General features: G+C 35.9%; 3 protein-coding genes across 3 annotated transcripts; 1 reads left to right on the forward strand and 2 right to left on the reverse strand.

The window, feature by feature from the left end:
• Positions 1 to 337: 337 nt before the first annotated feature.
• LOC114252839 (zinc finger HIT domain-containing protein 2) lies at positions 338 to 2,904 on the reverse strand. The gene is made up of 4 exons (XM_089733506.1): positions 2,543 to 2,904; positions 1,431 to 1,956; positions 849 to 1,052; positions 338 to 678 (listed from the first exon to the last, which is right to left on the reverse strand). The coding sequence occupies exons 1-4, from the start codon at positions 2,602 to 2,604 to the stop codon at positions 355 to 357; spliced, it is 1,116 nt and encodes a 371-aa protein (XP_089589632.1). The 5' UTR covers positions 2,605 to 2,904; the 3' UTR covers positions 338 to 354.
• Positions 2,905 to 3,576: 672 nt separating this feature from the next.
• Positions 3,577 to 9,983, forward strand: slx1 (structure-specific endonuclease subunit SLX1). Its single transcript, XM_028187489.2, has 4 exons — positions 3,577 to 4,388; positions 4,465 to 4,516; positions 4,892 to 5,083; positions 9,503 to 9,983. The coding sequence occupies exons 1-4, from the start codon at positions 4,210 to 4,212 to the stop codon at positions 9,944 to 9,946; spliced, it is 867 nt and encodes a 288-aa protein (XP_028043290.2). The 5' UTR covers positions 3,577 to 4,209; the 3' UTR covers positions 9,947 to 9,983.
• Positions 9,984 to 11,048: 1,065 nt separating this feature from the next.
• On the reverse strand, positions 11,049 to 12,545 carry LOC114252923 (uncharacterized). The gene has a single exon (XM_089733652.1). It carries the CDS (start codon positions 12,175 to 12,177, stop codon positions 11,875 to 11,877), a length of 303 nt encoding a protein of 100 aa, XP_089589778.1. The 5' UTR covers positions 12,178 to 12,545; the 3' UTR covers positions 11,049 to 11,874.
• Between the last annotated feature and the right edge of the window lie 12,619 nt (positions 12,546 to 25,164).

The following is a 25,164-nucleotide window of genomic DNA, read 5'->3' on the forward strand; positions in this document are numbered from 1 at the left end:
CCTAAGCTTGAGAACTTTGAATATTGGAATATTTGTTTATTTTAAGACCAAACTAAAATGCCAAGCAACGCTAAGAATTAACATTCTATCAAAAAAAAATTTTTCAATTCTTCAATTCAATGTATAAAGTAGTATGGAGTCTCAATCCTAAAGAATTATCTATTTATTTAGATACACCATAGAACAATGGTGTATACAATGCATATAAGGAATTGTCTGTGTACAGTGCCTATCTTTTGGTAAAGTGACATAGACATAGACACAGATTGGATATGATGAAATTATTATGATACTGTTTTTTGGGATTTGGTTGTGTTATAGCTACAAAAAAAAACAATTTATGTGGAAGTTTTATTAAAGTTCCATGCTATAACTCTCCAAAAAAGATAGATAATATTCTATCTTCTTCATAGACATCTTCACTTTACCCACATCTAATTTTGGTAAATGGTCAATTTTTTGTTCTGGAAATTTCTTAGAAAATTCCGTCTTTTTCTTTGTTTCAACAATTTTTGTGTGCTTCAATGCAGACTTTGCTTCAGTAAATATTTCGAACAGATGGGACAGTGCAGCTTTACAGTAAAATGACTTTTTGTCATCATTCGGCCCCTGAAGTATGAGATATGTGTCGTGTTTCATTACTTCAGTACTAAGTTTGTCTGTTTGTACAAGTTCATTCTGGAATAAATTCAATAAGATAAATTAAATATGAAAATTAATTGATTAAATATGAAAGCAAACTATGAATAGTGCAACATTGATTTTAAAATATAATATTTATATATTATTTTGATAATAGGACACTTATGATTTCTTTACACATCAATAAAATAATTGAATACAATTACCTGTAAACATTTCTGTGCGACAGCTTCCAAAGCTATGGCAGAATCATCATAATTAGCATTTGATTCTAAATTCCCACATATACTTAGTAAATGGACAATAGCTTCCACTGGATCAATCTCTCCATTGAAATATCTCATTATAAAAGCATATGAACTTAGAATGTTGATTATGTTGAATTTCACGGTAGTCGATGGTGCAATTTTCTGAAAACGATTATGCAATATTATTTTATCTTCACGTCGGGATGGTCAGGTAACCTAATGCTCAGTAATTTAGTTTACTATGAAAATTTGAGATTCTTGCCAGATTTTCTTAGTGGGTCGCATTTCTGATCCCGTGGTAAATTCTGCGAAGCACTCAGTCCTCTTGCTAGGGCTAGTGTTAGCAACATCCTCTAGAGCCCCGTGAGATAACTACCGTGCCTGGGTTATGCGGGCATAGCCCCTCAAGGCAATTAGCTTAGGTAGGAAAATTTTTTTTAACAACAAATGAGCTCTTCCCTTATGCTATTAAAAAAAGAATTCATACTCAGCAGTTAGAAGTGCTAGACAGAACTAGTTTGTTTTAATCATTATATTTACCGTTAAAGAGGTGAGTTTTTGAACATTCTTCAGTTGTGGACAAGTGTCTATGTTCTTATCAAGTTCATCATCACATACTTCTGTTACTAACTTGCTTTTTGTTCTTTTTGTCCACCAGGGTTCCCATTTAGGTAATATAGAACCAACATCTCCTTGACTAACCAAAGCTTCAAATTCATTCTTTTCATCTTCAGTTAGGGCATTCCAAATGGCATCTGCATCATTGATGTCTAAATTCTTTATCCTGTCATGTAAATCTTCTTCATCGTAATCATCAGAGTCTATATGATCATCATTTTCTAGGTCATCAACATTATCATTAGATTCATTTTGCATTTTTTTTAGTATTTCAATCATTTTACGTTTAGATTCCTCATCCACATTTTGCGAGGAGAGTTCTTCATTAACCCAGTCACGATAGAAATTTTCTGAACACTCTAAATGTTTGTCTGATTTATAACAACCGAGCGAACAATATAATACACCACATTTTGGGCAACAATACTTGCTTTTCTGTTCTTCACATCTGGAAAATTTTATTTGAAACTTCATTGAAAATTTTTGTTTAGGGTATTCTACACTAATAGCCATTTTATAATCTAATGTTAATAATATATTGTTTACTGACTTTATACTATTAGTGTGCTTTCAGGTTGTTCTATATAAATTAATTCAGTTCATTGACAATGGGCACTGGATTTGCTAAATTGTATAATTGGACACAAAAAGAAGTGAATAGTGAAGTTATCTTTAGTATCGAATTTATATGACAGCCTGTCTTGTGCCATAGGAGGCCAAAAAAACAAACTAAAAATATCATTAGAAATGTAATTCCTCATGCAAGTAAGCAAATGTAAAAAACATTATGAGATCCTAGATTATTTTCACAGACTCGAAGCCAAATTTCAGCGTTAAGATACGACAACTATACAGGGCTTATTCACTTCTTGATAAAGGTACAATTTAACACAAAATAGTCGTAACGTCAAGGATAAGGTGTAATACAAAACCTTTTAAATTAACTTGGCCAGGTATTATTTATAATGTTATATTATATTATCTTAGCAGATTAATACCGGTAAATTAATGTTTTTAGGTTATGCTAAACTTACAGTCCACAAATTTTAGCAAAACTATTTTCTGTGATCTTCGTTGTATCTGCTGTTTCGTCCATTATTCTTCGAGTGGTACTGATTACCACTGTATCACTGTATTTCGCCGTTTGTACTACCTTCGTTTTCAAGGTATGAATTCCAGTTTAAAAAATAATCTGCCAGCGAAAGAAACCTAATTCACTACCGTTAAGTTTTTATTATATTTTGCCCTTGGTACTAAGTTTAAATTAAATACAGTTAAATTAATTGACTGTTTAAATTCGAAATAAATATCTAATCACAATGTTTTTCATCAGTTTATTTGGTGTTTAGAATGTCAATGTCATACGTAAATCACGTTTAAATAAGTTTTTTTTAAGGAATTTTATGACCTGGTAACTAAGACCTTTAGGTCAAGTCTTATTTTAATTTTTAATCTTATTTTTATGAAAAATAATAATATGGAGTGAAATGAAAATTTGAGACATTAATCAACTAGGTTGAAATGAAATGAAAAAGTTACGTCCAGTAACTTTATTTCATTTTCCCACATTTGTGCACTTTCACAGATATTAAGCAGTTAATAAACCACTGTTATTACACATTTAAACCTGAAGAAACACTAAATATACAAAATAAAACAAATCACACAACTTCACTCCTCGCGTTCCCGCCAAAAAGTCCCGTTTAAATAAGTAACACAAACTGTCACAGCAGACACAACAAAGGCGAAGATGTTATACCACACAGCCTAATTATTTTAATGTTCCTTTTCCGAAAAATAGTGGATCGAAAACTTATGTGGATTAAATGTGGTGAAGTTAATTTATTTGAGACTGTAATAAATTAGAATAAAATTAAATGGAACGAGATGGGATGAAACGAAGTCTCAGTAAATTTAAATTATATAATGAGACTTCAGTAGACCATTTGAAATAGCCCGAGAGGACATGTCCAGTGATTTCATTATATTTTTCCATGTTTTATCCCTTTGACAGATGTTAAACAGATAATAAAGCATTGCTATTACACTTTTAAGCCTGTAGAAACACAAGGTGAACAAAATAAAACAGTTCAAACAAGTTCACCTCCCGCATTCTCGCCATAAAGTCCATGTACATTATAATAAATTTATTTATCACATAAAAATAGTGCAATGCAAGCATGCAAGCAACAAACATATTCTCAAGATTCTAAGGTTAATTTGGATCTACTGGATGGAAACTGGATAGAAAGATCCGTCTGTACGATCCGTCGTTACAGAAGTGAAGTGAAGTAAAGTGAATCTTCGTCGTGAAGATCGTTACATACACTATCAATTATCAATCCGTCGTTTTGACCGATCTGGAAAACGGATCGTACAGACGGATTTTTCCACATATTTATGGAACCCTGAAATGTCCTGTCAATAGTGTCAATAAAATCATCTGTTTTTGACAGACTGCAAATATTGCAATGCAGCAACGATTATAATATGATAAATAAACAGCGAAACAAACAACCAGGCTCTCAAATTTATTAATCTATGAACCAGGCTAAACCAGCATGCAATAAAATAGTACTTGGTAACCAAAATAATACTAACAAATATAAACGCTCTTAGCTCCTATCGTTTTCTATAAATCTGTGCAATTAGGGTACCACTTTCCTGAAATAAATAGGAAGTTGATTTCATCTGAAAAATAATGACAGAGCCAGAAGTCGTTGAAGATTTCTTTGGCGTGTATCTGTTGTACTGTTTGAATCCGAAATATAAAGGACGAACGTATATAGGATATACACGGGAGCCGAACCGGCGAATCATGCAGCATAATCGAGGAACTTGGGCCGGTGGAGCTTATCGCACTAGTAATAAAGGGCCATGGTAAATCATCTGAAATATTTAATGTAAAATAATTAGTAGGAGCTTAATCATTTACTTAAATAATTATTTTTTGTAGGAAAATGGTGCTTATTGTCCACGGTTTCCCTAATAATATTTCAGCACTAAGGGTAAGTTAATATGAGGTGATCGAATTCAAACAATTACCTTTAGTTATATTTAACAGATAAATATGTAATTATGCTTAATAAAAAACAAGCTGTTAGTTTTACGTTAACTGTGTTAACGTTTAGGAGCTAAAATATCTAGAAGAGTTTTCCAGCGCTTAAGTGATTATTGTAAAACAACAATGGTTATAGGATGGTTTATAATGTGGGCAGAGTTGCAATTCGTTTTCCCGCCAAAAAATAGGGGGTTAGGAAAATGGGTAGGTATACCACTACTGCTTTTGTAGATACAACTTTAGTGATGTCACATATTGGTCTCATCTGATTAGACTATATTAGATTAGATTATTGAGAAATTTTTATCCTTTGAACTTTTAGTTTGAATGGGCCTGGCAGAATCCAACAAAAACAACAAGACTGCAACATTTATGTCTCAAAAAGATACCTCGTCAAGAATCCGAATTCCAGTTTAAATTAAGGGTACTCAGTGAAATGCTGAGAGTTGGACCATGGTGTCGATTGCCATTACTAATTAGATGGCTTGAGAAAGAATATTTTGAAGAATTTCCAGTAAGTTAAAGCTTTAAATCTTAGGAAACTTTGATATAATATATTTATCATTTGTATGACCTTGAAATGGTTGTGGAAAGAAAAATGTCAAACCGTATCAAAAAGTAAGACCCATTATGAATGAAAGTTTTGTGTTCATCCAGTCTACATATAAGGACATCATTTTTGTCAAGTCACCTGGTTCAGAAAAACTCCCATGTTATTTATTGGTAAACAGTGGCTTGCCTGAGTCCTATAGCTACATCAATGACTGACAAGAACCATACATAAGATGTAAGCTATTTTCAAGTTTTTCAATGGTAAGTAAAACAACATTTACAAGAAGTTCTTCTCAGTTAACCCAGTTTTATCATAAATTTATTCATACATCAGTGTACACACTCAGTTCACCTGGTGCTATCCAGAGAGAATATACATCACAAAGTGAATGCTAATATACAAATTGGGACATAAGTTCTAAGTCTTAATTATATTAAAGCTGAAGTAGTCGTGGCCTAAAGGATAAGACGTCCGGTGCATTCGTTTCATGCGATGCAACAGTACTTGAATCCCGCAGGCGGGTACCATTTTTTTTAATGAAATACGTACTTAACAAATGCTCACGATTGACTTCCACTGTGAAGGAATAACATCGTGTAATAAAAATCAAACCCGCAAAATTATAATTTGCGTAATTACTGGTGATAGGACTTCTTGTGAGTCTGAGTTGTGGGCTGTGAGCTCGTCCACCCATCTAAGTAATAAAAAAAGGCTGTTTCACCCTTCAACCCGAAATGCAGGACTGCTTTGCACCAGAAATAGGCAGGTAGGAGGTACCTACCCATGCAGACTTACAATGCGCCCTACCATCAATAAATGCCGACTGGCGATCGCAGTACGCTACTTTAATACACGGATACCTCTGCTACTTAGTCACCATTACACCTTTAGTAACCTTTTAAAACACCTATTTTACTATTTTAGGCCACCTCACGACCGGTATTACTATTGTAGAGATATACGACGTAGAGAAGATCTACCGAGCGGGTGCAATTGCTCGGTAGACCGACAGTCCGAAGGCTGTTGTTCGGAACTTGTATATGTTTACTGGTGGTAGGACCTCTTGTGAGTCCGCGCGGGTGGGTACCACCACCCTGCCTATTTCTGCCGTGAAGCAGTAATGCGTTTCGGTTTGAAGGGTGGGGCAGCCGTTGTAACTATACTTGAGACCTTAGAACTTGTATCTCAAGATGGGTGGCGCATTTACGTTGTAGATGTCTATGGGCTCCAGTAACCACTTAACACCAGGTGAGCTGTGAGCTCGTCCACCCATCTAAGCAATAAATAAAAAAAAATATGCAAGCTTATCTTGAAAATATCGTAAGCGAGATTCAGACATCTTTTAAATATCTTGTGTTCTGTGATGGCTACCGCCACGCTATCATCCATTTTTATTATGGCAACGTTCATCACCGGAGCAGAGTTCATTCATACTACCTAGTACCACTGCGTTCATCTACAGTGCGCTTCCAGAGATCTTGCTTGCCATGTACCATCTGGCTTTGGAATAAGCCCCCCTCTTAGGTGCTTCCCGAGCTCTATGATATGTCTTTTTTCGAACGAGGCTTGTCGAGAGAGAGTACATAACGGCGTGCAGAGGCTTGGCGACCATGAGCGAGGGTAACGATTCAGGATCATGTCGATCATGACGGAGCCCTATACTTTTTGCCATAGATATTCTGTCCCTCATTTGCACATCTATTGTAGCGCTCCTAATTCTATTACACTATTTTGAACGCTTTGGCGTTATTTCGAATATCCCAAACTGTTATTATCTGTTATTACAGTTGAAGTGGTCGTGGCCTCAACGATAAGTCGTCCATTCGTATCTAGCGATGCACCGGTGTCCGAATGCCGCAGGCGGGTGCCAATTTTTTAAATCAAATACGTACTTAACAAATGTTCACGATTGAATTCCACGGTGAAGGAATAACATCGTGTATTAAAAATAAAAAAAGCCCGCAAAATTATAATTTGCGTAATTTCTGGTGGTAGGACCTCTTGTGAGTCCGCACGGGTAGGTACCACCGCCCCGCCTATTTCTGCCGTGAAGCAGTAATGCGTTTCGGTTTGAAAGGTGGGGCAGCCGTTGTGACTATACTGAGACCTCAGAACTATATCTCAAGGTGTGTGGCGCATTTACGTTGTAGATGTCTATGGGCTCCAGTAACCACTTAAGACCAGGTGGGCTGTGAGCTCGTCCACACATCCAAGCAATAAAAAAAAAATGTTTCTGGAAATATTTATTTATTAACGTGATTATCAAAATATTAAATTATTAACATGTCACGCACCTGCCTCGATAATAAAGTTCAATGGTCTGTAGTTGTTAAACTGGTATCTTCAAGGACAATAATAGATATAGTTAATTAACCACCGCTCATGTCGTTTCATTTATTTATGGTAAAGAACTGTCATCGGCATCCAGTAATATATTTTCACCATCCAAACAATATGTTTTGAGTAAACCAGTCCGTACATTAACCCCGTATCGATCGGGCATCTTTAGGAGGTGATAACGCACAAAAAAGATTTTATTATAACTATTCTGAAAAGGACGGGGAAAAGAAAACCTATTGAAAATACTCTACAATAGTTTTATATGTAACTAGCGGCCCGCTCCGGCTTCGCTCGGGTCTTTAACAAAAATTTCTAACATATTTGACGTTGTTTTATTTAAAAAAATAAAATAACACTTATTGCGGCATAACTATAATAGTTAAACATATGCTGTCGCGACACTTTTTGTAAATAATAATGTGTTCTTCAAATTCGTAGTACATTATTTTATTCTATCATCAATAGTTTTCGCAGGGCACACGATGAAAACAATATTTTAGGTAATTTTTTTACACTTTGGGTTACATTATTGGAGTAACTATACTGAGATCTTAGAACTTATATCTCAAGGTGGGTGGCGCATTTACGTTGTAGATGTCCATGGGCTCCAGTAACCACTTAACATCCGGTGGGCTGTGAGCTCGACCACCCACCTAAGCAATAAAAAAAAAAAAAAAAAGTTTTAGTAAGGATCCCTAATTTTTCCAAAAAAGATTATAGCCTATGTCACTCGGGAATAGTGTAGCTTCCAAACAGTGAAAGAATTTTTTAAATCGGTTAAGTAGTTTCGGAGTCTATTCAATACAAACAAACAAACAAATCTTTCCTCTTTATAATATTAGTATAGATTAATTTCATACCATAATTGGTAAACGTTTCTCGACCATTAAAATAATATGTATAACATATTTATAGTAAGTACAACACCTGCATGTTGGGGTTTTTCTCGTTGCGCGTATCATTATGATGTTTTCAGGGTTAAGCACCGAAATCTGCAATATAGGGTAATAATAACTAGGTATAAATAACGCACGGTCATTGGGCCCCAAATTACGATTCCCTGTGTTATGGGTACTAGAGATTGATATACATTTCAATTTATATGTACATATATAGGCAATAGGCATCCAGATCGTCATGATAATCGCCTTATCGTTGCCGCCGCTGACTACTCCCCGAATCCTGATCACGTAGGAGCCAGTCACCGTCGTCGCCCTAGACACGTCCTTACGGATCCATCAGATCCAATAAGCCTTGCATTAGACGCCTTCATCTCTAACACTAGAACACTAGAAGTAGGTACCCCGGTAACCGTACTCGTCGAACTCAGCAAAAAGTTAACCTAAACATCAGCGCGTTGAGTTTCTTTTAATCCGTCGCCTGCAACAACGTCACTCGTCAGCTTTGAGCCCCGCGAGCTCATCTACCAGTTCGGTGAATCTAGAATAACCCCTTGACGTTACTAGAATAGGTAAGAATAAAAAAGTCTGGGGCGTTAACTACTGCATCACTGAGTGAATTAAATCATTAAATCAATTAAAACACCGTCTCTTGCTGCTTTAATGTGATGATATACATCATGGCGTATATGTTTCGGTATACTAAATACGCGCGAATTTTTTTGTACATAAATCACAAAATGGCGAAAGAAAGAAACATTGTAATGAATGATCGTTAGTTTGACCTCTTCAGGCGCGAATTTTTTTAAGTATATAGAAACCATTAATTTAATTTGTTATTTATTCCTATTTATTAATCTTATATTTAAAACAAACCAAGAAGTAAAAAACAAAATAACAGATATAGAGAACATTCATTAAAAAGATTTTGGGCCACTCTTGATGACTGTCTTTTGAGTTCACGAGTGATTGAATTCTTTCTACGTGATCGTTTCCAAGGGGATTATTTTTTACGGCAGGCTTTTCTTTAAATTTCATTTATATTAATTTCATTTAGATTAAATAATACAACTATTTATTTAATAGAATTCGGAAAAAAAGAAACTTACATTTTTCTAAACATATAAAACATTTTTTTCAGGTGACGAGAAAATCACCGGAACACATGAAAATCTGCTACGGACCTGTCAAAATTAAAAACTTAAAAAAAATCAATAATGTCGGTTATGAAGATAAATCTGAAGAATGCATCATATGTTGCCGCCTAATAAAAAGCTATCAATCAAAAATGAAATGTTTAAATCAATTCTGTGTGTTAGTTTGTCATATTAGTTGCTTAGCTGATCGGTTTTTGGAGCCAGGGGAGTACATTCCTATACAAGGTTCTTGCCCTTTATGCGATATCAAGTTGAAATGGGGTGACCTTATCAGAAAGATGAAGGGATGCAGCCTGGATTTAAATGGTGATTGTGGTGTGACAGATGAGACTTTATCTGGAAATGATGAGGTTACCCCTAGTAATGTAGCTGATGAAATTGACGATGAACAACCCAGTTGGTTTTTGGACTGTAAAGAAGACTTATGACGCAGTATTTGTGTATTAAATTTTTTCCTAATATTTACGCTGATAGTTTTATTTTCGCTCTGGAAGCCTGTTGCTGTATATAGGGCAGTAAGCCCTGACGCCTATTATATCTATGCTGGTCATAAGATGTACCTTCATAGAAGTAAAACGATATAAGGTAGAGTAGGATTGATCGACGGTCTGAATGTTATTGTTCAGACTTTTTCTGTCAACTTTCTTGTATATATAAATAGCTAACTCTATACTGATTGTATATTAGAACTTCGTACGAAAAAATTTGATCATCGATTTGTCAGATGACAAGAAACATAATGTCGTAATTGTTTTTAGCCATTGTTAAGCTTTCAAGATTTCAGCTCCGTTGGTTAAAGTAGAACTCAGTTATACGGCTGTTTAAGAACCCAGAAAATGTTTGCGTCAAATCGTTTTGACCTTAATTGTTCTTGTAACCGATTTTAGTTTGCCAGGCCGGACGCTTAGTACGTGATCAACATTGACCGCTGGTCATTTGAATAGTTTTCTCATTTTGATCGATAGCTTATAACTGTATTTTACGATTTTTTATATTGAACAGATTTAATTTTCAACATTTAGTATTATTTTAGAAGATTTGAAGTACATTCTACGTATAGAACACAAGGGAAATACCGAGCTAGGAGTAGGTATTTACTTACAGAAAACAAATTCTTTCTAACACACTTTTATTAGCTTGGTGTGTTTGTTTATTTGTAGGTAGCGGACCTTTGAACGTTGTTTTAGCGGTTACCGGAGCCTATAGGCCAGCCTTTCCCAAACTGGGCGATAATGCCCCCTTGTGGGCGCTGCAGGCCTAAAGGGGGGCGGTAAGAGACCCAGAAAAAAAATGGGGGCCTTGTGTAGAAACTTGGGAGGCGATTTGTAGTTTCATCTAGGAGGACTCTTAAGAGCTCTCGCTATAGTGTTTTTTAAGTAGGTGAAAAAATGAGGGCCCTAAAAAGAATTTATTCTCAAAGTGGGCAGTAGACAAAATAAGTTTAGGAACCTTTGCTATAGGCATGACTAAGTTAATTCTGTGACCCACTTTGAGACATGAGGTCTAAGGCTTAAGCCTTATTAAGTTATTCATTTAAATGAATAACGGGTCAAGCGGAACGAATGATAGCCTCGTTTGCTCTAGTAACGCCAAATAATTTTGAAGAAATAGTTCTTCTCGAAATTTCTCGAAGAATTGGTTACAAGGTTTCCAAATATGGTTACCAGGGTCCTTATCCTTTTTAATACTAATTTACAAACAAAAACATTAATAAAACGGCAAATACGATAAAACTCACACTTGATTTGTGAAAATTTATTATGCTCATAAAATATTCATTTATTATATTCTATGAATATTTTTAAATGCTACCAGGTACACAATAATTTATAAAACGTACAAAAACTTGAATGGAATTAAAATACAAAAAATAAAATTCTAATAGCATTTCTGACATCATTGCAGAATATAATACGTATTAAAGATTAAAGATAAAATACAAATCTACGTTAACAAATATACGATTTTCATAAATGCATTTTTGTTATTTGGTATCGATTTTTTAATGCTACTTATAAACTAGTTATTACTAACGGAAAAGCTTTTCAGATTTAAAAAACAAAATCTAGCAAGTATGAGATTGTTATGAGTCCGTTGCGAAAACGCAAGGGAATTTATTAAGTATTGTAAAATAATATTTAGAAAAAACAAAACAGTACCGTTTTATTTTGATCATTATACTTTTAGTATCTCTGTAGATCTACATCGACACTTCATATTTAACATTTTTTTTAAATAGTTATCCAATCTTTCGTTTACCTCTCAAAATCTTCTATCTCCTTACTCTCTTGCGTCATCTAATTTAATTTTACGGTATACTTCTTGAATACATATACCGTGTAATGTATGTTTGAGATTAATAGTCATCGAAAACTCCGTCGTCATCATCATCATCGTCGAAATCATCGTCGTCATCAGCTCCGGGTGGGACAAACGCGCCATTCATCACCTCACTAACGGGCTCTTCGAAGCCCATCACTTTCGCTAATCCATAAACAAGTCTCATTACAACAAGCCTTGTAAACATCACCGGATTAGTCTCCTTACGTTGTAAAGTCAATTGTTTCTCAGTCGGCAGGTCCTTGTTCCTTCTCATTTCACATGGAAACACAACGAAGAACAATATTGACACGAATAATAAAAATCCTTTCCGCGCCATTTTGTTTTCTAATTCCCGCCAAATAGTTTACGTTACGGATGCGTTCACAGACGAATATTTGCGTGTTAATTTAACGCATTATTGAGTGGTAAAAACCGAAGAGACTATGCTAACGGAATGCAAGCGAATGAATGGAGTCGCGTGTCGTGGACTACGACGATATTATTGTACACTGTGCCAATAAGTGTATGGGTAACCGTCTTGAAACGTTAAAGCCGTCTCGATCGTAGCATTGTACAGTTATGTTAGCATATTGGGACACGAAGTGAAAATGAAACGCATATCTCTATATTTACTTGCATTTCACGTGAATGATGTCAGAGAAGGGTCGTGAGCTACTTTCATTTTCACCTTATTGACTGTAGAAAATAAATGAACCCTCCAAAATATATGGTCTTCCATGGAAGAATATAGGTACGTTAATAAAGAATGCGCCTAGGTTATTATTACTTCGTTTTAATAAACGAACAAAAAGCCCAGAAAACCCGTTATAAAAATATAAAAAATAAAATTCTGTTTATTTTGTATTCACATTTAGTTTAAGTGTACCTATCTTTTACCTACTGACCAAGATCTTCACAACCAGTACTAAAACCCAGATTCGTGTGTCACTTGTGCATTTAGCTGCACGATAACGACAAACGACCTATTGTTTGAGCAGGAAAAACCACAAAAACGAATGTAGCGTTAGGAAAAATAAAAATGAGGCAAAAAGAAATACTCTTCAAGTAATTCATTGAAGTTCAAATATAAGATCGTCAAGGCCGTCTATATTATGAGGCCGGAACATTTTAGAATAATGGGATTTCTATGACATTGTTACTAGAGCAGAATTTAAAAAAAATACTTGATTAATGAATGGCCTGTGGATATACATAAAGAGATTATGATTTTCATGAGTGAGTGATGTATCTGAATATTCTCCCATTTTAGTTGGTAGTTTGGTAAGAATTAGGGTACAACTGAAGTGAGAAAATGGGAAAGAGTACCCATGGATCGCGACACCCAGGACCTTAAACTGAGATTTTAGAATTCTTGTCTCAAGGTCGGTGGCGGCATTTATGTTTAGATGTATATGGACTCCGGTAATCACAGATGCCAGCTATTATAAAGCTACCTCTTTAACATTGACTTCGAGAAAAAGCAATTTATTGAGGTCAAAGCTGATTTGAAAACATTCAACAATTAATTCTGGTCTTAAGCCTTGATTTCAATGAGAATGTATATTTTATAACACTGGATGGGACCAAGGAGTCTATTTGAAATCCATGAGTTTCTTTAAGTTGCTTAGAGTAAGTAGTATTAACTACGGGAGTAGTTTCGCCCAGTATGAATCATTAGACCAAAGACTATGTAATATCGGAAATATCAGAAGAAACTATTAGTTATATATAAATAATGGATATTTCTCCCCTCGAGCCGTAATAAACGACTTCCCCGCTGTAGAATCAGATGATGCTACCATCCGTATGGCTTCCATTTTATTACTGAAGAGGCTGTACAAAAGATATTCCCCGAATATTTCGATTCATATGAGTCATTCTACCTCTACTGCTAATTTCCATTCTGGCATACGTTCTTAGTCGTGTTGTGAAGTAAGAGTCTATAGAGACATCTATTACTTACGTTGTCCATACTTGCTCCTGGTACTATGAGTTCACCATACGCTCGAGTTTAGAATTCGAGGCTAAAGGAGCTTTGAAAAAAATGACTATTTTAATAATATTTGCCTTTACTAAACATTAGACATACCTACATAAGAGATATCTATCATTCTCTAAGGTCTTATTGTATTTGCAATTTTGTATGTAAAATTAATATTTATCATGAGTCAATTAAAATGCTTCTACGCGGAAGAAATACAATGGTATTTCATTTATAAATATTTTAATAGATAAATTGATACAATCTACTGATTAAAATATTTAACAATGAGTAAGTACTATTAAATAATTTTGAAATTGAAGAAATGTGTATTATCTTTTGAATTTCTTAAATTGTATTTTGGCTTACCTTTTTTATTATTGATTTCAAATTTTATATTAAGACTTAAAATTTGATACATTACAAGAAGATAATTTGATTTGTAACGATATAGTTATAAAAAACCAAATCTTTATTAGAAGCAGTTTTATGCCATAAAAAGATTGGAGGCTTTCGTGGAAGCACATTATAATCTCGATTACGATTGAAATCAAGATAATAATGGTTACAATATCAATCTATGGTAGAATTGTCCGAGTATCATTTCCTTGTGAGCTTGAATACCTTGCAGAGAATAATTAAAATATGTATATTTTTAGTTGTGTTACGGCGTATTGCGAGTAGCCAAGGCATAGCCAATCACCATCCTACCGAATTTTGTCTTTTTTTTTCCCTACCTAAGCTGATGGTCTTGAGAGACCATATCTGCGTCACCGGGCGAGTAGGTGAGCTCACGAGGCTCAAACCTGATGTTGTTGCTAACACGAACTCAAGCAACTTCATTTCTCAAGGTGGTTGATGGCATGTGCATCGTGGTATTTGTGGGCTCCCATAATCACTTAACTCCAGTAAATCCGCTCTGCCACTAGACGCGTGATGTCATTTGGGGCCAAAATAAACGAGTTACATAGATTTTACCCTAATAAGCAGCTATAAGCCACATGTGATGTGATCTGATGCGTTGTGATTGGTTTTAAACCTATAAAATGTTCAACTCATTAAATTATTTTTAGTAATTTAAAATCATCTTTTTTACTAGCTTGACCTGTCTAAAACTAGTTCAGTTATATACTAGAAGGCTATAGGAATACTCGTAAGAAGATCCTTCGCATTTAAATGTTTATTTATTCCGAAAATAATTAATAGCCGTACCAAATACGACGTTTGATTTCTAATGCACACCCACAATGTCACACGAATGTCATCGCAATCGAATCATTCGGTGAAAGCGGTCCGTAGCCTGGTTTCTAGCTTTTTAGAATTCGCACTGGACACAAGTGTACAATACATGCATAATTTAAATTACGACCATTTTAATATTTCCCGACATTAGAATCGTAAACAGTAGTAATGTCAACCTTGTAGCGGGGCTGTAAGGTCGTGTTTAGCTTCTTTAGTTTAATCTCTTTTGTTAATGATTCTTGTCCTATTTCTGTATTAAAATTCGTATTTGTGTTTTTAGAAGAAACAGGAGTATTGTAGGTGTTTTTGTTTGGATTACAATGAACTACAGTAGGAAAATATTATAAATTGTCTGGAAAAAAATTATGTCAATAATATCTGGCCCTAAATGTATTTATTGAAATCAGTTTTTTATAAGCTGATGATGAAGCATCTTATGATGAAGCCCCACTTTAACAAAAACGCATTGAACTAAATAGTAAGGATTTACTTCTCGTTGATGTTATGTAAATTAATTAGCAATTTATTTCACTTTTCAGTTTTAGCAATCCGAAATAAAGAAATTATAATATAAAAATATATTTTTAACGTTGGTAAAGTAACAAAAAGGCGATTGCATGCAGCAGAGATGCGAATGTTGCGATGGATGTGTGGAGTAACGAGAATGGATAGAATACGGAATGAATAAGTTAGAGGAAGTCTGAAAGTGGCACCTGTGACAGAGAAGCTGAGAAGTGCGCGATCGGGATGGTATGGACATGTGATGAGACAAAATGAGGTTGGTAAGAAAATGTTATCTATGAATGTGGAAGGACATAGAGGAAGAGGCAGACTTGAAGAAATGGATGGATTACGTGAAAGACAATATGGGTAAGAAGGGAGTGAGCGAAGAAATGGTATATGATAGAAGAGTATGGAAGGAGAAAACATGTTGCGCCGACCCCAGGTGACTGGGAGAAGGGCAGGATAATGATAATGAGTAAAGTAACAAAAACGTTGAATTGTTTCAAGTACAATTAATAACATCGAACTGTATATTTGTACATTCAAATAGCATTGAATTGATACTAATATCAAATAAAGCGGACCTTTAATTACAATGATAAATGTCGCGTATTAAGCGAAATGTCGCTTAAACCAAATACTGATGGTGAATGGTTTCCGTCGCTCGGGGATCCCAAGCAATCAGCGATCCCTCAGCGATCCCAAGGGCACAGCCAAGCCGCTACTTAGTGCGGAGTACTCTCTGCTAGCCTAGTTTGAAGATATTGTCATATAGCGCTTAGAAAACAGCGAGAAAGGAAGTTCGTTCCAAATACTGTTGTTATTGCAATAGGTATACCGGGTGCTAGGAAACCGCTTCCTAAGACGAAAATGTTGTACCTACAAAGCTGTAAATTTTGGGGGACGCGGCTTCGCCTCGCCTGTGCTGATAGCCTTGAGGGACTATTTCAGCTTCACCCTAACGTGTAGGCGAGCTCTCGGGGCTCAAACCGGAGTGTTGCTAACACTGGCCCTAGCAAGAGCAGTGTTTCGCAGAATCTCCCACTGGATCGGAAACGCGACCCATTGAGAAGATCCGGCGAGAAACTTAGTGGGCTGTGTCTATGGGTTAATTCGCTCGTCGAGCCCTTCGTCGCAAGCGATGGGTTCGACGAGGAGGATCCGTAATGACGTGTTTTGGGCGACGTCGACTGTTTACCATTTGGTCTACAGGATCGGGTATGACCGCCAGTGTGCGGGTAAGAGAAACGCTGCGCCCGGGCGTTCGTTGATCCGAGCATCAGCTGTTTTTGATTTTGTGTTTCATTGCTGGTTTTTTTTTTAGTAAAGTAATATATTTTTTTATGAAACTATCGTTTCATTAAGCTGTACTAACATGATAAAGCAAAAATAATGCTAATAAAACTCTAAAAATATGTTTTTTTTTTTTAATTACGATCGATTTTTTTTACGTCCCATCATCAAAGGTGTCATTAGTACTATCGTCTGTCTTCGTTTTCGGAAGCGGTCTCTTACCACCCTGTATAAATGAGAGGTATATACATATACTATTATACATAAACTCTTAAAATTGTATTATTTCATTACGAATAGATAGTAGCTCAGAAACTTGAGCATTTTTATTTTTATTGCCTAGATGGGTGGACGAGCTTACAGCCCACCTGGCGTTAAGTGGTTACTGGAGTCCATAGACATCTACAATGCGCCACCCACCTTGAGATATAAGTTCTAAGGTCTCAGTATAGTTACAACGACTGCCCCACCTTTCATACCGAAACGCACTACTGCTTCACGGCAGAAATAGGCAGGGCGGTGGTACCTACCCGTGCTGACTCACATGAATACGTGCAGCCGTTTGACCGACCCTTCTTTAGGTCGCAAACGTACTGAAAGTTTAAATATTGATGTAACATCAACCCGTACCGTTAACTAGCGGATTTCCATCAACTGTGAAAGTTGGAAGTTTACAATATGCATATTTGTTTTAATGCGTGTAAACAGACGCATTCGTTCTGATAATAATAATTGTTTTCGACTAACGTGAACTTTTTTAGAATTTTGAGAGAAGAAAATCGTGTAGAATGTATTTATTAAATCATTTATTTGAAAACATTGAATATCGGGGGCAAGTTTAAAACGGGTGCTATATATATTTTTTTTTTATTGCCTTTGTAGGCAGACGGGCATACGGCCCACCTGATGGTGAGTGGTTACCGTCGCCCATGGACTTCAGCAATGCCAGGGGCAGAGCCAAGCCGCTGCCTACCGTTACAGCGGGTTAGATGTGTATAATATGGAAAAGTCCTGATATATTTTTTTTTCATTGTACGTTTAATACACTTAAACTATTCGTGGTCAGGGTAATTAATACATATGTTAGTATAATATTAAAAAAACCTCATCTAAAATAATATTAACGTAATAGTTTGATTGAATAATGATGATTTATTCTCGTTCGTTTAAAGCTTAAAGTTCAATGTATATTTACTCCCCTTATTTTTTTATCGATATCAACAAAGGGCGGTGATAGCTGAGGTCGTTAGCGCAATAGTGGCATAACCTTACCATAGTTAGTACGGAGATATGAATTTATTTTTACACTGCTTCGTAGGCAAAAACAGTACGCGCTAAAATAATGTTTACAAAGCCATAGGGGCGAAACTAGGGTTATGCCAGTTGAGGGTAAAAATTTATCATCTTTTAAATAAATTGCTTACATGTAAATTCAAATATTTATTATTAAAATTCTTTAGTTTTTAAAAAGGTTTTTTCTTCGGTGTCGTTGAGTGAAGTCGATCATTCAATAAAAAGTGAGTTTAGTTTTGTATAGTTTATTATTACTGTTTACTTTTGTATTTTTTATATTAATTTTAAAAGCATGAATATAAAAAATTGTAGTCGACACGCTCGTCTGTCTACTGAATAAATGTACACTTTCACATTATTTATCAATAATAAAATTAAACAAAATTAATTAATTTACTAATTGTTTTACTGTGCCTTCGCTGACATTTGATGTCAGAAGTCATCGACCCTAAACGACTGTACTGCATAGTGCCGTTACTAAGGAAACTTTCAAATCACTTGTGAGATTGTTTAACAACATTGGATTTGACTTTGCGATAATATGAGGGTATTGTTATTTCATTTCTAACCGCTATCTTGGTAGGGGACAGATATAGCCAGTATCTGTGCTTGAGATTGATTCAAGACGACTACTGCTCCAACAGGACAGGATTTCTTTGTGTTGCACAATGTTACTGGTGGTAGGACCTCCTGTGAGTCCGCACGGGTAGGTACCTACCACCACCCTGCCTATTTCTGCCGTGAAGCAGTAATGCGTTTCGGTTTAAAGGGTGGGGCAGCCGTTGTAACTATACTGAGGCCTTAGAACTCATGTCTCAAGGTGGGTGGCGGCATTTACGTTGTGATGTCTATGGGTTCCGGTAACCACTTACGACCAGGTGGGCTGTGAGCCCGTCCACCCATCTAAGGAATAAACTAAAAAAAGGAACAAAGCAGCTTAGTTTTGTTGTTATTTAGTTACTGTACATGGCCTTCTTGCGATTTGAGTTATTTTAAAAAAGTGCTTTATACATTCGTTTTTTACATAAACGATATTTCTAACGATATCACGGATACAATGATAAGAAATAAGATGCTCAATAATAAATGAATAAATGTTATTTAAAATCTAAAATAGCACGCAACACCGATCCGAAATAAAAATGAAAAACTTTTTTTTAAATCCTGTTTATCCTGATCAATAAATTAGGCCTTAGGATCAATAATTAATTTACAAACTATTATATTACGAATTACAAAAAAAAAACAAGCTTCACCCGGCCTTAGTTTTATGAAGAGTCAACATCTATCTGAACCACGTAAAATATTACTGATTAATAATTACCTAGATGTCAGATCAATAATTAAACTTTAAAAGCGGATTCTAAATATTAAAAGCCACGGTCATTATAGCTTTGTTGATTACTAATTGACGCATCAAGGTTTTAGGCTTTTCTGTATTCGTTTAGTTTTTAAACGACTATTTTGATCACACCTGGTATTAAGTGGTTACTGGAGCCCATAGACATTACAACATAAAATGCGCCACACACCTTGAGATATAGTTCTAAGGTCTCAGTATAGTCACAACGGCTGCCCCACCCTTCAAACCGAAACGCGTTACTGCTTCACGGCAGAAATAGGCGGGGCGGTGGTACCTACCCGTGCGGACTCCAAAATTAACAAAGATATTAATTTGGAAAGGTATTTTTTGTTCAAATTCTTCAATCGCAAGCCGTGTACGTGGGAATTTAAATTAGGGTCTTCTAGAATGGAATCATTTCGTGCGCGAACGTGCAATAATCTCTGAGATTATAAAAATAAAACTCAATCAACAAATAAAGCATTCGCAAAAAAAAATTTATCGCTTATTTGTAATTCACGCATAAGAAATAAATGTAACAGTACTTTTAGTCACGATTTTTTTTGTGGTCTATTATCATGTTTACTTGATTTTGTTAAAAAATAACAGATGTTAAAATACGTTTGATATTGTGCGCTGAAGTTCATTACTTCAATTATTAAGGTATGCTTCCAAGCTGGTTTTTTTTTCCCTAACTAAGCTGAGAGCATTGAGAGGCTGTTTCAGCGTAACCTTAACTACTAGGTGAGCTCATGGGGCTTAAACCTGACGACGTTGCTAACACGAACCCTAGTAAGAGTCGTCCTTCGCACAATCTACCATTGGATCGGAAACGCGACCCACTGAGAAGATCCGGCGAGAAACTCAGCGGGCTGTGTCTGAGGGTTCCAAGCTGGAAGACAGTCAGCAGATCTGAGCAGCAGCACTCCACAACCGCACCTACCGACTGCAAGCGATATTACTGGTTCTGTGAATCAGTGAATACATTTTTTATATTGCTTAGATGGGTGGACAAGCTGACAGCCCACCTGGTATTAAGTGGTTACTGGAGCCCATAGACATCTATAGCCTTAATGCCGCCACCCACCTTGAGATTTGAGTTCTAAGGTCTCAGTACAACGGCTGCCCCACCCTTCAAACCAAAACTCATTGCTGCTTCACGGCAGAAATAGGCAGGGTGGTGGTAGCTACTCGTGCGGACTCACAAGAGATCCTACCACCAGTAATTTTGTTTGTGATTGAAGTAGGAACGGTTGGCTTGAAGACGTTTCTGGGCGAGCAAGGGGGTCAGCCGAAGGGCAGTTAATGCATATGATGCTTGCTATGATATGATTTAATTAAACCATTTATTGCAAAACTCATCATCATCATCATGATCTCAGCCATCATGTCCACTATACACTGCTGAACATTGGCCTCTCCAGCTGGTCTCCAGGGCAGCCGGTCCAATGCCACCGGTGTGCTTAGTGCGAGCTTTCTAACGTTCTCGATAGCGTAAAAGTTAATCCAATTTTGTATGCAGTTGGAACAGCGCCCCTAGCGGCAAACGTAGGCAAACGATCCCACTCCATACAAATATGAGCTAACTTTTACGCTATCGAGAACGTTAAAAAACTCGCACTAAGCACACTGTATCCAACGTGACCCAGCGATTCTCACTGCAAAGCCCATACATAGTTGCTTACAATTTGCGAATTGCTTTGCCGAATTTAAAAGCGTATACATCTGTCTTCTATCTATCTTCTATACCTATATATATAAAAATGAATTGCTGTTCGTTAGTCTCGCTAAAACTCGAGAACGGCTGGACCGATTTGGCTAATTTTGGTCTTGAATGATTTGTGGAAGTCCAGAGAAGGTTTAAAAGGTAAATAAATATGAAAATGCTGTGAATTAAATAAAAATAACAATTTTGTTTTTCCTTTGATGTGTCCCCCGTCGGACGGATTCCTTTTGTTTGTTTATAGTTTATTTTATACAACAGTTTAGGTTTTTTATTTATCGATTGAGGCACTATGAAGTCTGCCGGCCCAGCTAGTATTCTTATAAAAACGTAGTGCAGATCTAGAAAAAGGCTTAGGAATATGTTCCTTTTATGCGTAAAACGAAACTATAAGCATGGTACATTACATAAAACGTGTTACCAATTACAATTGTGAAAAAAAAAACAGTGTATGCCCATTGAACGCATGTACTCATTATTTATTCTAGCAAGATGTGTTTTGCAATATGCGATTCGATTTTGCCCTGTCGACATAGCGTACAATGGTACCGCAGGCTTAAAGGGACACAGCGCAAATAATTTACAGAAACGACAGTTAAATGGAATGCTGAAGCTGGTGAGCTAAAATAAAATGAATGTTATTATTTTTAGTTTGTTATATAAACGGGAGAATGGTTCTCAATTCGGCTCTGATTTTTTGTTTGTTTGACGGAGTTATTAATCTGCTACAATATATTTACTGTACTTTTCATGTTAGAACGTATAAGTGCACGGATGTAGACATATGTAAGATGGTGATATAAGCACATAGCTTGATGCCTATCATGATAGAACTGTGGAGTCTGTGTTGCTACGAATATTTTGATGCAACATAGTTTTTATTAGTTCTATTGAACTTTTGCGAACATTGCTTGCGTTGTAAATGAAGTTTTCGTGGCCTAAAGGATTAGTCATCCGCTGGATTCGTATCATGCGATGCAACGGAATTCGAACCCCGAAGGAGGTGCCAATTTTTCTAATAAAATGCGTACTTAATAAATGTTCAGAATTGACTTCCACGTTGGAGGAATAACATCTTGTAATAAAAATCAAACTCGCAAAATTATAATTTGCGTAATTATTGATGGTAGGACGTCTTGTCACTCCGCACTGGTAGGTACCACCAATTTGGAGATTTCTGTCGTGAAGCAGTAATGCGTTTTGGTTTGAAGGACGGAGTGGCCGTTGTAGTGTATAAAATGAGACTTTTGAGCTCATGTCTTAAGGTTAGTAGTAGCATTTACGTTGTAGATGTCTATGGGTTCTGGTAATCGCATAACCAGGTTGGCCGTGTGCTCGTCCACACATCTAGACAATAAATAAAAAACAGGTTGTCAAGTACTAGCATTATTGATACACTCAACATTACGTAAGTTACATGGTTTGGAAACAAAAATTGAAGACCATAATCAATGGGCACTATATGCAATTGTGCTTATATGTATAATACCTGGGATCTGTGTATCGTGAAGATGAAAAAACAAGTAAAAAACTGCAAGACCTCAAAAGATCTCTAGGTCGTTCTGTATGCAGCCCAGAGGTATTTCTAGGCGGTAGTTATCACAATATTCAGCTGTCGACGATTAACGCCTTAGTCGTCCGCTCACGTCATTACGGATCCTCCCGATCCATTAACGGTGCTTTTAGGCCCCACAAGCACCGGTCACCGTCTTCATCGAACCCGTCTCTCGCGACGAGGGGCTCAACGAGCGAATTGACTCATAGACACAGCCCACTGAGTTTCTCGCCGGATCTTCTCAGTGGGTCGCATTTCCGATCCGATGGTAGACTCTGCGAAGCACTGCTCTTGCTAGGGCCAGTGTTAGCAACACTTCGGCATGAGCCCCGTGAGCTCACCCACAAGTTAAAGTGAAGCTGAAATAGCCTCTCAAGGCTATCAGCATAGGTAGAATAAAAAAATAAAAAGTCGTTTGTGATCGCAGAAATCTTAGCATTCGAAGCGTCTGAATTACCTAATATAACGATATTTAAAAAAACGTGATATTAAACCTTAATAGTAGTTTTGATTTTGACTCGCTAGAATCGAAGTTAATGTTATATTTAGACATGCAGCCTTTTAAGCAACGTTTATGAAATCCTAATTTCTCATCTTCTTTGAATAAAGTTTTTCCAAGATATATGGACTGTGTACTTGCTTTTTTTCTGATCCTGTTCACATTTGTCGCAACTATACATATCCGCTGAATTATTTCATACATTCACTGACATAAAAAGCGACAAGTTTTGCAATGTACGCCCTGTAATCTTATAAGTACTTTATGTTGGCACATATTATCTAAGAATTTTAATGTCAGCCCCAATAATGTGATTACATGGTTACTAACTGGCTTATTCATAATTAAAAGACTTATCGAAGTTATATAACGATATTAGTTGAAACATCATTTAAGCTATGAAATGTTTAATATAATTCTTAACTTGGTCTTAAACAATGAATTATTGAAGTTTAACTAAAACAATGTCAAAGAATGTTTTTGAGAATCATCGGATAAACCTTGCATAGCAAAACTTATATGAATAGCCCGACAAATTTAGACTAGCCGGGATCCTTTGATAGTTCAAAATATGTATATGGTTATTATTTAAATCCGATTACCATCTGATTGTATTTTTTTTTCTCTATATATGCTGTTAGCTTTGAGAGGCTATTTCAACTTCACCCTAGCGTGTAGGTGAGCTCTCGGGGCTCAAATCGAAATTATTGCTAACACTGGCCCTAGCAAGAGCTGTTCTTCGCAGAATTTACCGCCGGATCGGAAACGCGACCCACTGAGAGGATCCGGCGAGATACTCAGTGGGCTATAATTTTTTCATAATTGGTTGTGTTTATGTTGTGTGCCACGCGAATGGTGATACCGAATGCAGTGTGTAAGGTACTTACCTACGGAATGTGGCAAAGCAGCTGTGTGGGCACTATGCTTTAGCCTGAGCAAGCTTACGGATTATAGTGCATTATAAAATTAAGGACAAAATCGAGAAAAATTCGAGACGCGGGACAATATAACATCGGGTGCAATTTTCATAACTGAATTAGATTTTTTTCTATCAAATAGCAACAGTGTGTGCTAAATTGACAATTTAGCTAATGATGTTGTAGCAAGCGATTGTCAATGCAGACTTTGATCGAACTTTCGATAGGGTCAAGAAACAAAAAGAGCTTATGCTAGTAGTAGCAGTAAGTTATACATAAGCCTATAACAAACTTACTAGATGATGACCGAGCAAAGCTCGGTATATATTTTTTTTTGATTAATTGTGTTTATTAGAAATTATATTTAAATACGAATTACATATTGATAAAATGATGAAATATTCCAAGATCGTTTAGGCATTTTTAAGTGAACACGTGACTTAAAAAGACACAAATAATATAAATAAACAATTCATTTTCTTGGTCTAACCTTAAACCAAACACTCATTGGCTTCGGGTGGCTTAACAACGCCATGTGCTGAAGTAGCTTTAGTGTTATTGTGTCTTTAAAGTAGTTAGTTGCTCTCAATTAAGAAAAATAGTATTATTATTCGCCAATAGATGTCGGGAAGAGTCATAAAGTTGATTATCGATAAAGTTGATTATTGAAAACACGAATAAAACAACATTTTCTGAAAATAAACCGTAGCCAGATCGATTTATGGCCCCCGAAATAAGTAAGCAAATAATTAACGATTAATGCAGTTAGAAATATGAAACGAACTTATTTATGAATGAATGTGTAAATGAAATGCGTTTATTTCAGGCAACTTAAGCCCATAAAATCTCACATACAATTACATAATATTTAAATCAAAATACAATAAAATTAAAATTACAATTTATCAGAATTATTCAAAATGATAATAAACAAAAATGAAATCAAAGCAAATGAAACCGAATCAGAATTATTAA

The sequence above is a fragment of the Bombyx mandarina genome, chromosome 16, assembly GCF_030267445.1.
Source record: "Bombyx mandarina strain Sakado chromosome 16, ASM3026744v2".
In the NCBI taxonomy this organism is placed as follows: Eukaryota; Metazoa; Arthropoda; class Insecta; order Lepidoptera; family Bombycidae; genus Bombyx; species Bombyx mandarina.